The 15,253-nt window shown below is 36.4% G+C and overlaps 2 protein-coding genes across 5 annotated transcripts; both read right to left on the bottom strand.

Moving 5' to 3' along the window:
- Positions 1-81: 81 nt before the first annotated feature.
- Positions 82-7,030, bottom strand: LOC112501955 (protein SCAR3-like). Its single transcript, XM_025105753.1, has 6 exons — positions 6,971-7,030; positions 4,640-4,803; positions 3,159-3,282; positions 2,956-3,088; positions 1,768-1,835; positions 82-1,654 (listed from the first exon to the last, which is right to left on the bottom strand). The coding sequence occupies exons 3-6, from the start codon at positions 3,209-3,211 to the stop codon at positions 280-282; spliced, it is 1,629 nt and encodes a 542-aa protein (XP_024961521.1). The 5' UTR covers positions 3,212-3,282; positions 4,640-4,803; positions 6,971-7,030; the 3' UTR covers positions 82-279.
- Positions 7,031-7,407: 377 nt separating this feature from the next.
- LOC112501953 (pentatricopeptide repeat-containing protein At5g67570, chloroplastic) lies at positions 7,408-14,901 on the bottom strand. Of its 4 annotated transcripts, none has more exons than XM_025105752.1 (10): positions 14,301-14,901; positions 13,164-13,355; positions 12,573-12,654; positions 12,295-12,486; positions 12,111-12,224; positions 10,449-10,542; positions 10,205-10,362; positions 9,647-10,081; positions 9,347-9,545; positions 7,408-7,486 (listed from the first exon to the last, which is right to left on the bottom strand). In XM_025105752.1, exons 1-10 carry the CDS (start codon positions 14,885-14,887, stop codon positions 7,479-7,481), a joined length of 2,061 nt encoding a protein of 686 aa, XP_024961520.1. In that variant the 5' UTR covers positions 14,888-14,901; the 3' UTR covers positions 7,408-7,478. The 4 variants fall into 4 exon arrangements, with proteins under 4 accessions (XP_024961520.1, XP_024961519.1, XP_024961518.1 ...); XM_025105751.1 differs by lacking the exon at positions 7,408-7,486 and having other exon boundaries at positions 8,820-9,545; positions 9,647-9,882; positions 9,991-10,081; XM_025105750.1 differs by lacking the exon at positions 7,408-7,486 and having other exon boundaries at positions 8,820-9,545; positions 12,310-12,486.
- Positions 14,902-15,253: the final 352 nt, after the last annotated feature.

The raw sequence follows: 15,253 nt of genomic DNA, 5'->3' as shown, positions 1-15,253 counted from the left end.
GGGGATCCCTACATTAACTAAAATATAAATGTAGGGAATACATTGAAGATGCACTAAAGATTAGATTACATGCATCTAAAGTTCTAAAATCTAATTACTTAAAGCAATCAAACCACAATATCATTACAACTTTCAAATCTATAGGTTTTAATATTCTTCCTAACAATTTCAAAATGTCATCATAATTAAATTGGATGATATATTTGCATGGCATTCAATTCATAGAGAAAGCTATCCAAGTACATTCAGGTGTACGGACAGAGGGAGTGATGATGGAAGCTAATTCCATCCAGTAGGAGAATCCCACTGTTCAGAATTTAATTCCGAATGATAGTCGTCTGATGATGCATATTCTGGATATCTATAGAATGTGTTGTCTGAATCTGTCTCTGACTCATCATGTGCCAACTCAAACATGTCTACACTACTACTTCCATGCCAATTACACATCATCAGTTTCAGTTTACAACCATCCATGGCCATGGCCTCCAACGATATCCTCCTCATATGTTCAACTGGGGGAGAACAACCATCTCCAAACTGTTCTCCGAATGATTTACCAATTGGCCCATCACTTCTTGTTATACTGGAAGCATTACAAAAATGATCTAAACTATTATCTGCTCTTGCAACCTGTTTATCATCCTCAACAGCACCGAAATCTGGAGGTTTGGAAGGTGCAAGTCCCAACAGGCCACCATTTGTCCAAAATATTATTGGATTGGTATGTGGACCAGAGGGTTTCTTGGTTAGCATCTGTTCGCTTGATGAATCAAGGCGGCTAGAGCTACACAATAATTCATTGTCCGTGCAAGTAAGAGAAATCAAAGATGTGCCAGCAACCTCATCACTATTTTCCAATAAATCTGACTTTGAGTTAGAGATCCTTTGAGCTTTTATATGGGATTCATGGGATATTTGTTTACAAGACATAGCTCTTGTGTAAGTAGATTCTGGAACATGAAATTCGAAATTCATTGACCTGTCATCTAAATTACTTTCTTTAAGTTTCTCGTCTACATCCTCGTTGTTTAAACCGGAATATTGCTTCACTTCTCTCTTTGTCTGGCAACACACATCAGTTTCAGATCCTGATGCAATGATGTTAAGTGCACCCATGTAATAATGCATATCACCCTCAATCTCATTAGGAGTGACAGATAGTGCGAGGTGATCATCATGAAAATCGAAGTCAATAAGATCAATTCTGGTGCTCGATTCTTCGCTCTCCTTGGCATCTAGTTTGTTTTCTGTACAAAATATCTGTGTCGACTCGACAATTTCCAACTTTTCATCCCAAGTGACGAAAGACCATCTTGGTGCACTACCCTCTTGTGAATTACTACTATTTTCAACAGTTTCATCTGAAACTTCATTCTTTTCATGGAATGGAGCTAAATCAAGATAAGCATTTTGTTGCTCTTTCAAATCAGAAGACATTTCCTTGGTTTCATTTTCTTCAGACTGTGTTGAGTATCTTGGATGGAAAATACACTCTATGAAGCCTGACCCATTTCTTGAATCAAAACAAGTTAAATGATCTTCCATTTTAGGCTCCTTAGGTTCAGTTCCAGACTTTGATGCAACATGTATTGTAGGAACATCTAGAGACTGGGAAGTTTTCCCAGTATAGTTTCGAGAGGGTAAGTCCATTCTGCAGAAAGAAGCGTCATATAACTATTGATGCTTTATTAACAAGTAGCCAAGTGGTACTCTTCTCACAAGCCACTTTCATTGCATATAATCAATATGGTATTGGTAGCTTACCCGCCATCATGCATGAATGTGGGAGCATCATGTGTCATGTCTCTATGCCTCGCTAAAGATCTCTTTTTCTGCTCATCACGAAGATTTAGTAAGACATTTCAAAGTTCAAACATGAATAATAACAACTATTTCACTTTTAGTGCTTGTATTCGTATAAAGATTTACATGTAAGAAAACTACTGATCCCTTGGTCCCATTAAAACTTAAAACTTATGACAACTTGACACATAGACTAAGAAAGTGAACTATTTGGCAAATATGTGAAGCACCTAGCCCCAAGGGGCTAGCCTGGTTTGGTTAATTTGACATTAACCAAATATGGATCATGGGATAAATTATTCTTTTAGTCATTCAACTAAATGTTCGACCATTATACTTTTCAGTGATTACACATAAATTAGTATGTGCAAGGAAAATAAATGTAATGCATCTGTCTATATGTATAATATGTATGTATACTACAAATTTGTTATGCATATAAATTAACATCAAAGAACAAAATGGAATACACTTATATGTACTTAATCATGTACATAGTATGAAATCTTGTTATTCCAATATTTGATTATGAAACATTAATAGTTTACTCTTATTTCTCAGATGGGCATGTTTACCAATTTTTGTGAAAATGATTTTTGTTTTGTAAAAAAAATTGCACTAAAACGAACCAACTTTGCCTTCGTTCCAATATTGGGGAGTCAACTTTCAAAGCTTCAATTTTGGGGAACAGACTTTCCGAACTTCTCGTTTAAGGAACCCGGTGACCAAAATCATGTTCCCTAAAAACAGCGAAAGCAACGTTGATTCCATTTTGGTTCCCTACAATGAGAAGTTTTGAAAGATGGTTCCCCAACATGAAAAGTTTTGGAAGTTGGTTCTTCAAAATGGATATTTTAAAAGTGGTTGCCCAAAATAGAAACGAAAGCAAAGTCGGCTCTATCTTGTTGCAATTTCCCAATTTGTAAATCTTATCAGTTTGATGGGTTTAGTTAATGTTTATGCTCAGAAATTGGAAGTTCCTATTGGTTTCAGTTTCAGATGCAGAAACAGACAGATTGCTTTTAAATTTCCAGAATACATGGATAGATAATACCTGGCCAATCGAACTTGGATGGTAACATATTGGAATGATATCAGTAGTTAATTGGTATATCAGAAGGATTGTGGTATGCAAAGTATAGTAAATACCTTGCTTCTTTGAGCCTTCTTTTCTCCTTGTCCACTTTGAAGGTGTGTTCCACGAGGCCCAGCTGAAGCTCTTCTGAAATAAGTTGGATCTGAGTATCTCTTGGAGCAAGATCCTCGGACATTGGTATCAAATCTTAAAATGAAGAATGAAGCTTTAGATACCTACTACATGATTATAATTAAATACGAAAAGATGGCCATACTTGTCAAGCTTCTGCAAACGTGGAGGATTGTGACAGCCTTCATAGGAGTCCATTATACACAGTGGCAAATCACTATAGATGAAGTGATTTTGTTCAGTTGGTAGTCGAGTATGCCACTGTGATCCTGTCATATAAGATCTATCTATCTGTAAAGGACATGCATGAACAAAAAAACCTATGTCTAAAGCCAATTTACAGAATAGAAAATTGATTAAAATGAAACTAACTTCACCTTCATTCCTAATTTGGGGAACCGACATCTAACACCTCCATTTTGGGGAAGCAACTTTCAAACTTCTCATAAGGGACCCGGTGACCAAATTCATGTCTCCCAAAATAAGAAGGAAGGCAGAGTCGGTTCCATTTTGGTTCACAAAAGGAGAAGTTTCGGAAGTCGGTTCCCATAAGAAGTTCTGAGAGTTGATTCCCCAAAATGGAGATTTTCAAAGTTGGTTCTGCAAAATAGAAAGGAAGGCAAGGTTGGTTCCATTATGACGCAATTTGGCCTTTACAGAAACAGTTAATAATTAAGAAAATTACTGGATAAGGATATTAGAGTCAAATTGCATCATGATGGTTCTCTCCACCTGACTTGTAGCTAAAGATTGTTCACATATGGTACTGATTACGAGAAGATAATGACAATCGCTTATGTGTGTATTTGTGGTACTCTTGTTCATTATCAACCTTTTCATAAGGTAGATACGAAAATATTTCCTAACAGCTTTCTTGAGAACAATGGTATACATGAACTAGCAATCCTCCAAGGTAATCTGTCTTCAACGACCCCTATCCAATATGAAGATCTCCTAAAGCTGGGTTTGCTAACGGGTGACAATTATTAGGTGTTCTATCTACATTGGCAAATACATGGAAGATGACTATTGGCAGATCTGAAGACTTCCATTGGGAAAGAGTTCCACATTTGATCAGAAACCTTGTAGAGGTAGAGGCATTAAGACATCATCAGAGAATCTTGCTTTGCTATAGGAGAACCTCCTATTAGACTGGATCTTATGAGTATGAACTAGTAGACCCACTCATGACCAGGACCAGAAAATCATTGGTCATGAATGGAAAGCCTCTAAATGACCCGACAAATACACAGAGTTTGATGAGGATATTAGGCCATCCATAATTTCTTAAAGTGTCACGTCAGCTTTAGCAATGACTCTGCAATTACCTTCTACATCAATGGAATCACCAATTTCTTTTAGGTGACGTATCAACTTTTTAGAATATATTTTTATCAAGTATAACTTATTTGATCCCAATTGCATATTCTTTACCATAACTTAACATCAAAATATTATTTTATTAGCTAACATTACAATACTAAATTGTTATTTAATGAATAAAATAATTATTAAAACTGAACTGAATAATTATTAAAAATTTAATAAAATGATTATTAGAGAACTAGGCTTTGGTTTATCATCATCTGTTGCTGGAACTAAGAAACACATGCACATTAATGTTACCAGACGTGTAGGTGAAATGTAAATGGCTCCTTTGCGCCAATATAGCCTTTTCTAGTAGAGGGAGAGCAGCTTCCACATTGTATAAACGTTCCCCCAATTTTTCGCTTCTTGAAGATGTGATCAACACTTGTTCTTGTATTCCTTGAAAAACCTCTGCTGCAAACCTGTGAAATACAAAAGATTCTATGTCAGGCTTCTGAAGCTACATATTTCAAATGAAAAACATTTAATACTAAGAATACAGAAATGAAAAAAATTCCTGAAGGGAACATAGAAGATAACAAGAAAGCAAAAGACAATACAAAACAAGCATGATGAACGCTTACGCAGAGAATGATGACTCAGAAATAAATCAAGAATTTTCTTTTCTTTTTTTTAAAGACCAAAAGAGATACATATAGATAGATAAAACCGAGAGGAATATTTTTCTTAAGCTTTGCCATATGTCTCTGTTTGGTGTAGATCACATTCTTCAATCTATACCTCTCAAATTTCCCTTGTATGGCAATTAATAATTAATTTGTTATTCCCATTTTTTCTTGAGTATTCTTGTATCACTAAAGGCGGTGGCTCATTGCTAGATTTATACTTAACCTTTATTCTCCAAAATAAGGCCTACAAGACTAAACTTAGCATTTTAAAAAACAGGTAAGGCTTTTAAGCAATGACGAGCATGATCACAAATCAGATAACCCACAAGTTAAGCATAAAATATCAAAAATATGACAGGAACTTTAGTACATGCCCTGTTTGCAATTTGGAAAAGAATGATCAGCTTACCTATACAATGCCATATCTAACATGAAGTGCCTAATCTATGTTATCATCATGTTAAGGGAACTTGAGTTCCAATGATGGTAAGAGGAGAAAGAAGGGAGATTTAGATATCATTAAGGACGAATATGCCATGTTTCCACCAACTTTGCAATGGGCGAATGTCCTCATTTTATCTACATGGCACAATACACTACTTAAGTAGTTAATTTATGTCAGCTTTAATTGTCACCTTCTAGAAATATTTAGGTTGATGCTAATCCTGCCAAAGCTGCTACCATTTTAACCACTCCAATTCAAAAACGAAAGATGAAGTTAAAAATAGTGAGACAAGCAGGTAAGAAGGATGTATTTTGTCATTTGGGAGAAGGTTTACAAAATAAGAAGATATTCATAAACCAAATGAGTGGCTGTTTCAATGAAGGCCCCAGGCTTGTGCAAAGCGTGCAAGTTAAAAGACCCGACAATGAAGAACTTGAAACAAGAAAGGTAGTATTAAAATTTGAAAAATATGTTCGGAGTAAGCAACAACATTGAAACATACAAACAAATAAAACATACAAAATGAGCAGGTGCAAGAAAACATAACGAAGGTACGGAAACCTACACTAGGGCTCAGGAGGTCTATCTGCGAGCTCACTAACCCTACCCTCATCCTCTTACCTCTCTGGATTCCTTCCTCCCGACTAAGTTGATACAGATCTCCACTCCTTGTCTACTACCCTAGTCCTGCGACTCCAAGAACTCATATCAGAGGCCATGTCCTCGGTAACACCTAAATCCGCTATGTCTAACCTCAGCTGCTCATCTCATGCCCTCCTCGGACTACACCTCCTCCTCACCCCTCGACCCTCACACTTTCAGAAGGAGATATTGATGAGGATGTTAAACAGAGGATAACAAAAGGCTTCTTTAGTCTTGAGCAGACAAGTTCCATGAAGCAAAAATGTTAAGCACAATAGGAGGGTGGAGAGAACTTTTTAGATTTATGGGCGCAATGTTCGGCTAACAAAAATCTGTGAGTACAGAAGGTAAGGTTAGCAGAAATGTGAATGACTGACATGGAAGCTGAGATACACGAGAAAATGCTGGGTATCACTGGCTAAGAAAAAGATGAGAAACACCATTTGAGGTTATGTGGTAATTTTCAATGTAAATCATCGAAGCACCGTTTAGAATATGAAACTTGTACCAAGAAGAGATTGCTATGAGTGGCAGATACCCAAATTGACATGGGAGAAATAGTGCAAAGACAGTAATGTTGAAGAAAGACAGCATACCCAAACACACACTTTGAGTTTCCACATCAACAGCCTATGCATATATCCTGTTAGACTAAGATTGTCTTATTATGTACATCTATTATTTAATCCAATAATCCCGAGTACCTCAGAAATACCTCAAGATATTTTTGTCATCTGCAGTGGACACTTTTGTGGATGCGGTGTTTCCTTAAACCAAGTGATAATGCTCCATAAAAACATGCCTAGTTAAATCCAATTAACGGAGTCCACAAAGTATGCTCTCACAATAAGTAGGATTTAGCAGCTCACTTACTTTTCTTTCTTGATCTCCAAACAGTTTGTTGGTGGCACCAAACTTAATTTATTTTCAAAATATCAGTGACGGACTATATCCTGCAATGGGTCAGGAAATCTAGAAATCAACTGCTACATCATTTGATATATGATCCAGAAATGCATGCATGCATACACATGAAACAAACAAGTTTTCTTTTTTTGGTTCAAATTCTGTAGTGAAACTTTACATCATAAGACTAAAATTAAATTTTGTACGGGGATATCATTGCATTGAGGTGTGGTACAGAACATGTCATTGTTAAATCAAGTTAGGAACAGAAATTAGGAAAAGGAGAAAGTTACTGGGAGAGATCGCCTAATTGACGCAGGATTCCGACTAGGCCAGCAACAGAAACGCCTTCAAGAAGAGCTTTTGGATCTTCCCCTTTGGTTTCGTTGTACAGCTCTGGCATTCCCAATCCGTATTCATTCCTAACCTCAACCCTCACCAACGGCATCTTCGATTTGCTTTCTGTTTCTAGAACTCAAAACCCTGAAACAATTTTAGTTAAAAGGGGTTTTGGGTCAAATGACTGTTTTTCATTTATAGTTTTGTTCTTGGGATTTTTTTTATTTTTTTAAACACAAGATAATGATATTAAAGAAACACCGAATACACGAGACGAGGGAACGAAAGCTGTGTAACAATTAATTTCGATCCAAGTGAAAAAAATATTAATATTTTTATTTTTATTTTTATTTTAACTAGTAATGTATTTTTTATTCCATCTATAATTTTTTATAGGACATATCTTTTAGTTATTGTCAGCATGGAGCATGTTGAGTAAGACGAGTCGGCCAACAAATGAAGATATCCTTTTTAACATATTGCATTCTTTCTGTCCCTTTGCTTATTTCATACTTGCCATTTTCTATAACTTGTTATATTCATAGACACCTTCACGAGTCAAGCAAAAATTGATAAATAACATCACCATACACATACATACATACATACATACATACATACATACATACATACATACATACATACATACATACATACATATGTAAAGACGATGAAAAATTTGATGAACAACCAACACCGAGTTCTTCATTTCCAAATCTTTTTGTATTTTTTTAACTAACGTTTGATACATAGACATGATAAGTGTTTGGTATGATCAGAACTAGATAGGACATAATTAGATATGTTATTGTAAAAGTTATTTGATAATGTTATAATAATCATAAATGAAACAAATCAAGTAAATATTTGGATAATTTAATTTATAAACATTTTCTTATACATATATATACATATCTATATAATATCAAATTTGAATGAATAATTTAATATAATTGATAGTAGTTCCAAAAATATGGTTCATACAAAAAAAAAAGTGTTTTATTCGGTTCAAAAGATCCTTACGAATTCATCAGGCAAGGTGGAGGATGTTGCGTCGACAATGATGGTGGAGGTAGAGAAGGTGATAGGCCAGTAGACGACGATAATTGCAGAGGACGTGAAGAAGAAACAAATACTACATTAAAGTTAGTGGCCAGTGGACGACGGTGGTTATGGAGATGGTCGTAGTGGAAGAAGTGAAGGTGACAAATGGTGGTCGGTGGTAGCCATCGGTGGCCAATCGTGGTGGCAGCAACAACAATGGACGATGATAACCATTAAAACAAATACTACATTAAAGTTATATATTTTGTCACATTTTTATCTCATCTTGTTCCACCTATTTTGATGGGGGAAAAAACATTTTTTTGTCCCATCTTGTCCTTGTACGATTGACATTAAGTAGCCTCATGTCAGATTTGAAGTGAACTTCAACTATATAAACAGACCCTAGTCAGTACCATGTTGGCCACTTTATATACCAAAATTTGCTTTAAAATAAAGCACTCATTATCAAAATTCGATCTTCAGTTGATGATTTATTTATTATCATGCATATAAATTAAGCCTAAAAACTGATCTGGAATCACTTGATGCCAGTCTGAAAAGGCAAAAAAATGCCATCTTTCATCATGCTTTCCTTCCAATTTTCCAGTATCCCATCCGCTGATGGTAACTTGTGTCTCTTTGATTCATCCACTTGCCCTAATTCACCACCCAACAAATCATTCTCTGAATCATAATCATCGTAATCCCTTGACTTTGGCCTTTCATCAACAGATTCCAACTCATCCGCATAATGTTCCATTATGCTGTGTAATTTAACATCACAAGATGATGATGCTGATTCTTGTAAATCATCCACACTCTCATTTGCGTTATTTGACTTTGATCCACAAAGTGATTGCAATAGTCGTGATAACTTATAGGCTGAAGCTTCCATTGCTATATCATGAGAACCAATCTTGTCAAGAAGTTTTCGCAAATGAGACCGAGTGATTTTACCTTTGTATTCCTCAAACAGACCCCTCCATTCCTTTTCTCGAACCAGGAATGGGGCATGAGCCATGCTGTTAAGAATGGTTATAGCTCGATCAAAATCATCTTGGATCATCGCTCGGCATATTATTTCAACGAAGAATGATGATGGGGGTATTTCACCTCCTTCCAGCATTACGTCAAACGCATGCTCCAGTAAATGGGTCTGAAATCAACAAATTCAAAAAATTGGATAAAAATGTTCCATCATTTCTTAGAACAAGAACAATATATGATTTAAGAGAAATATGAAAACAAAGCACATACCTTTCCAGCCCGGGAAGCTTCAACAAGCAAAAATGCATGCTTCTTTTGATCAAGCTGATACCCCGAAAAAATCATTTCCTTGTACACATAGTCAAAATACTCCCATTGATGAGCGCTAGCAGATACTCTCAGCATTTCACCATAAGTGTATGCATCCGGGCTAACAAAAGGACCATCACGACCCAGGCTTATGTTATGACCATTACATCTCTTTGTATCCTCAAATAACTCCTTGGCTTCAAAAAACATATCATTACGCCCGTAAACTTTTAACATCGCATTTATAATCCCAATGTCCGGAGCACAATGCTCTTTACTGACATTAAAGATTCGTATACAGTTACCAATATGCCCTCCGTCCAATGAAGACACTATCAGGCCGGTGAAGGTAACCACCAAAGGTCTAGTTAGATGAAGTCTTTTCATCTTCCTAATCTGCATTTTCAATGAGATGTTTTACAGGTGCCAAAAAAATCTGTATCACAGTAACATGCACACGCACACACAAGAACACAAAGAACCACTCAAATTCTAAGACACTTGAAAAGAAAAACGTACCTCTAAAATAGCTTCTTGCCACATCCCATTGAAGCAAAGGCAGAATGCTAGCTCACAGTATACAGATGCTTCTCCAACAACACCCTTCTGTTCCATATCCCTGACTGCTTCCACTGCTTCATTGACTTTACCTTCTTTCGAGAAGGCCTTGACCAGCACTAACGAATTGCAAAAAATGTGCTTAAGTAGCCTTCATCAACATACATGATACATGGAAGTCACATCTAAAGGGAAGCATTGCTACCTTTATAAGTAAGGGCTTTGGGAGCATTCCCACTTTTCTTCATCTTCTCAAAGTATTCATGCACAAGTTCATACTTTCCAGATGCCATCATCACCTTTCAATAATGATTTACTGTAAGGTTCGACATATATATATATACACACACACACATGGTTTTAAAAATGGACGAGCATGAGGGGACGCCTCTCAAGCCTTGCATGTGACATATGCCTCGAGTAACAGAGATGGCGAACAGAGGTGTTTCAGGCGTACGCCTCTTTTATCGGCTGCTATTTTATCAATAAATTGATTAAATTATCTAAAAACGCTAAAACTCCAAATTATCTTTTACCGGTTCAAAAATCAAAATTTCATAGTGCTGTTCTTATCTCTCCCTCTCCCTCTCTCTCTCAAGGCAGCACTCCTCCCTCCCCCATGCATTCTTTCCTTCCTACTCATGCCTCTCACAGCAGCAAGCCCCTCAAGTATTCTCTCTCAAAGGCAGCCACCTCATCTGACGGTTTCTCATCTGTTCACCTAAAATTAAATTATTTTCATTTCATATATAAAATATATGATGCATTTAGTAAAAGAATTATTTGCGTGCTTTTAGTTTTATGATTATTTTTATACGTTCTCATTTTTTTGGTTCCTTAATCTAAGTTGAGATGAATAAAAACCGAACCAAAAAGGGGACAACGAAAAGATCTTTCTCGAAAGTATGGTGTTGAAATTGTAGTTGAAGCACATATTTCTAAAGAAACAATCACTAAAAGAGAAAGATGATCATTTTTTATTGTTGAAAAGGTGTCTTTAGATGATGAATGAATTACAACAGTAACGTAATTGAAATTGGCAAGGCAATTGAGCGTCAAAATTATCAACAAATCGTAACTCTTAATGCATTAGTGATTTGTACTTAATACTTCATAAACGTTGTATTCTAGAATTTTAAGAGTTTTGCCTAAATGTTCTATAAGATAGAATAGATGTATTTGTATAAAAGGAGCATTTGCACCATGGAGGCCAACAACAACGTCATTAGTGCATTGCTGTAGGGGAACCCTCCCATGCTCTTTGAGTTGGTTCATGTGTCTAAGGCACCCTTGATCCGGTGTTCTTTTAGCACTCAGCCCAAAAGATAACCTGTCACACTCTTAATAGCCACTCGATGGGCAATCTCTCGTAGACCAAAACCTAAGCCACTCATGAGAATAGGTACCGATCCATCTTCCAACATATAAATATGAGGTGAAAAGACAAAATAAACTCAATTCTTCTGCCTGACCTAAAACTCTCAGGTGTTTTATTCTCACTTCCATGCTTGAGTTGGATCAACAGGGACGAAACCTACTGATTGCAAGTACTCAAACATTATTAGAAGCTCAACAGAGTGATGAAGAATATTGACATCAACAATGCACATATCCATGTCCACACCAAAACATGAATAATGTAGTTACAACTTTACTTATTCGAGAGTAAAAGAAAAGATAGTCATTCTGGCTTGACATCCTGTATCTAAAAATCACAACCTAATGCTATAATATGGATTTTAACTCTAAAAGGCATATAGTGGTTTCGTTTCTCTAATTTGTAACGATGCATACTTCTCAGTTCTAAGCAAATTAAAACTCATTTAAGAAACATTAAATGAACAAAGATTCAAAGTTCAGTCAGTACCTCCATTGCAAGTCCGTAAGTTGCTCCATTGGGTTTCAGACCACTTCTTCTCAACTCCTCAAACACCCACGATACTCCCTTCCACTCACCAGACAATGTACAAGCATTCAGCACCTGCCAAAAAATTTATAAACTAACCTTATCGCTATAATAAATAACGAGCCTCTCCTAAAATCTCTCTTACAGCATTATATACGACCAAGTCTGGCAGGACAACAGGATCCCAGTTTTTGCGTCGCATTTTCTTGATAGTATTTGAAGGTTCCTGCTTCATGCAATCAATTACGTTCACCAGTTCCTTTAGAAGACCAGACTGGCCGAGTGCAATAGCAATGCAGTGGTATGCAGCCATATCAGGATATATGTGGTGATCAGCCTACATAAATTTGAAGTGAGATTTCATCCTGTAAGATCAAAATACAACTTTGGAAGATAATCAATTAAGTGTGTTTTTATCATTACACGCATCAAATTGAAAATTTGAAGGGCTTCATGGCTTCTTCTTGCTTTTCCCAAAACTGCCAAGAGTTTTGTGTACACAAACCTATAATTAAAAAAAAAAACAGAAATAGATAAAGATTATGGAATTATTTTAGGTTAAGACATAAAGATATGAGTTATCAACATCAGAGATGCGACATAAACAAAAAACTCCATAATTATGTATATGACCTGAACCATGAACACCAAATTCCATTGCTAAAACCAGAAAATATTAACCACAAGGGTGGTGCCTGATTGGTTTGAGCTTGGCTCCAAAGGTCAAAAGTACCAAGAGGTCCTAGGTTCAAATCCAAGGAGAAATAAAAATCCCCTTGTGGCCACGGAGGTTCAAATGCGGTGACTGCGGGCTATCTGCAAAGCAGGTGGTCACCCTGGGATAGTCGGCTCGCATAGCGGGTTGGATATCCAGGTTAATAAAAAAAACAGAAAATATTTCATTGACAAACGTTTAATGCTTCACAAACTATGATGTTTCAATTCATATATAGAAGATCTATTGCTCAAGAGGAAAAATAACAAAAAAATTACTAAAAAGCAAGAAAACTGCACCTGCTCTTAAAGTGCCTATGCTCCTTAGAGCTGTACACCCACTTCACAACAGATAAAGCATGCCTCCATTGACCTTTATCGCCAAGTCCACCCACAATTTTCAACAATTGATCTTCTGTGAACTGCAACCCCGACTGCTTCATCATCCTAGAAAACTTCCAGTTCTTCATACTTGGCTCTGTTCCGCTAAGCCTATAAACATACACAACTTCATCATGCTTAGAACATATAGATAGAAATAAAACACAGACACTCTTAAAGCATTCCTACCTCTAGGAAACCATATTGTGTACAGTTACAAAATGGGCGCACACGTACATTGACACAAAGTGACACAAATAATATCCACAAAACACACCTGCCTTCATGAAATCTACTTGCATAGAGTTGGAAAACGCATACACAAGATTCTAGCATGTCACCATATAATGCCCCAAGATCACGGCACAAAACTGGCCCAAAATCAACTAAAACCACGATTGAAAGTTATTGGTAGCCAATGTTAGAATTGATAATCACACACTCGCACATAATAGCTGGAAATTATATATAAATGTTTTTGAACAAGGTTTTATCAGATACCCCCATCAATAAAATTCAGTTTTTTCTTAACAAAGACTGTCCCTATTACTAGAAGAAAATCTAATAGTAACTTTCCTGCTAGCTCACAGAATTTCCATAGACCGGTGTACTGTCCAACTCAAGCTCCATGACCGTAAGCCCACTACCAAAGACTTTTGGGGAACCAAATAAAATCTCAGAGACCATTACCAAATACTTGTAAACAACCAAATATAATTCCAGAACCATGATCTCCATAACCCACATGATCAAGCAAAAAGAGAATCCGCTAACGCAAGCCTAAGTTTTGATAGGATTTGGATATCTCGCCTAGTAAAAGATGTGGGTTCGTACACTCTAGGTCTAAAAGATACAAAATTGGATACACGTATAGGCATATAGCTTAAGCCCATGGCCAAAAGATACAGAACCAGATAGAACTGCTTATCATTTCAAAACCACAAAAAATTAATTTCATATTGTTATGAACACACAAAATGACCCCAATTTTACTGTATTATGTACGATTATTATCTGATTGCAATTAGATACCAAAAGTAACTCAGAGAGATGTACCTATCAACAAGAAACCGAATTGCTTCACCGTCGCTAACTTTCCTCTTGGGAGGTACCCAACTATCACTCTTCTTCTCAAGCAATCCATATTCCAATTCCACGTCATCCTCCAAAATCCATTTGAATTTATCACGCTCCTTCTCAATAAACTCGCTTAATTCATCCAAGTGCTCATACTTCAAATTTTCCCCACCAACAAACTCGTTATTAGCACTCGCATACTCCATCAATTCAGCTCTTTCCAACCTCTCCCACGGCTTCCCCACCAACGACGACGAAATGACACTGTGGTCTATGTCCATATCTTGTTTACTTTTGGTGGCTTTAACGATAGCCCTGTTAAAGGTTTTGAATTCAGCCTTTAGGGTCTGAAAATGAACTTCTTCTTCTTGTACTTCTTCTGGGGATTGGTCGGGTGGAGAGCGGCGGCGGTTCGATCTTTGAACCTGTTTCTTGCGGAGGGTGTGAACCATTTTAGGGGTTGAAGAGACGCCATTTTCGAGGTGATTACGTTTGATGGCTTCGGTGTCTGGTTGGTGAGAAGGGAGGGGAGGACGTGGAGGTCCCCTTAACCTTAAAGAATCCATTGCTGGGAGCAAAATTTAGCTCATCTCCGACTGAAACTTCCACAAGCAAAATAGAAATCTTTATGGCGGGTACAACAACCTATTGCATCCCACGAAAGTACAATTTTATGATGCAGTTCATAAACATTTAGGTATGTTTGGTCATCAGAATCATTATCTTCAATAAAAATTTATTGTTAAGCCAAAAATAAATTACTTCACTATTTGACCTATATTAAATTATAATAAAAAATGAATTAAATAAATTATATCGATATACTTTTTTAAAAATTATGATGTCTTTAAATTTATTTTTATTCAAAAGTAAAAACATCATCTTTCTCAAAACTATATAAACCGTATTATATCAACAAAAACAAAAAATAA

The sequence above is a fragment of the Cynara cardunculus genome, unplaced genomic scaffold (assembly GCF_001531365.2).
Source record: "Cynara cardunculus var. scolymus isolate 2C unplaced genomic scaffold, CcrdV1 Un_Scaffold_739, whole genome shotgun sequence".
Classification (NCBI taxonomy): domain Eukaryota; kingdom Viridiplantae; phylum Streptophyta; class Magnoliopsida; order Asterales; family Asteraceae; genus Cynara; species Cynara cardunculus.
This window is presented reverse-complemented; position numbering and strand designations above follow the sequence as displayed.

Coding starts and splice junctions, on each gene's coding strand:
- LOC112501955 (XM_025105753.1), bottom strand. CDS start 3,211: ATGGACTCCTATGAAGGCTGTCACAATCCTCCACGTTTGCAGAAGCTT. Junction 3,089..3,158: donor CGTTTGCAGAAGCTTGACAA/GTATGGCCATCT, acceptor CTTCATTTTAAG/ATTTGATACCAATGTCCGAG. Junction 1,655..1,767: donor ACATTCATGCATGATGGCGG/GTAAGCTACCAA, acceptor TTCTTTCTGCAG/AATGGACTTACCCTCTCGAA.
- LOC112501953 (XM_025105749.1), bottom strand. CDS start 14,887: ATGGATTCTTTAAGGTTAAGGGGACCTCCACGTCCTCCCCTCCCTTCT. Junction 12,225..12,294: donor ACTTGGTCGTATATAATGCT/GTAAGAGAGATT, acceptor ATTTTTTGGCAG/GTGCTGAATGCTTGTACATT. Junction 9,546..9,646: donor AAGCTTCCCGGGCTGGAAAG/GTATGTGCTTTG, acceptor TGTTGATTTCAG/ACCCATTTACTGGAGCATGC.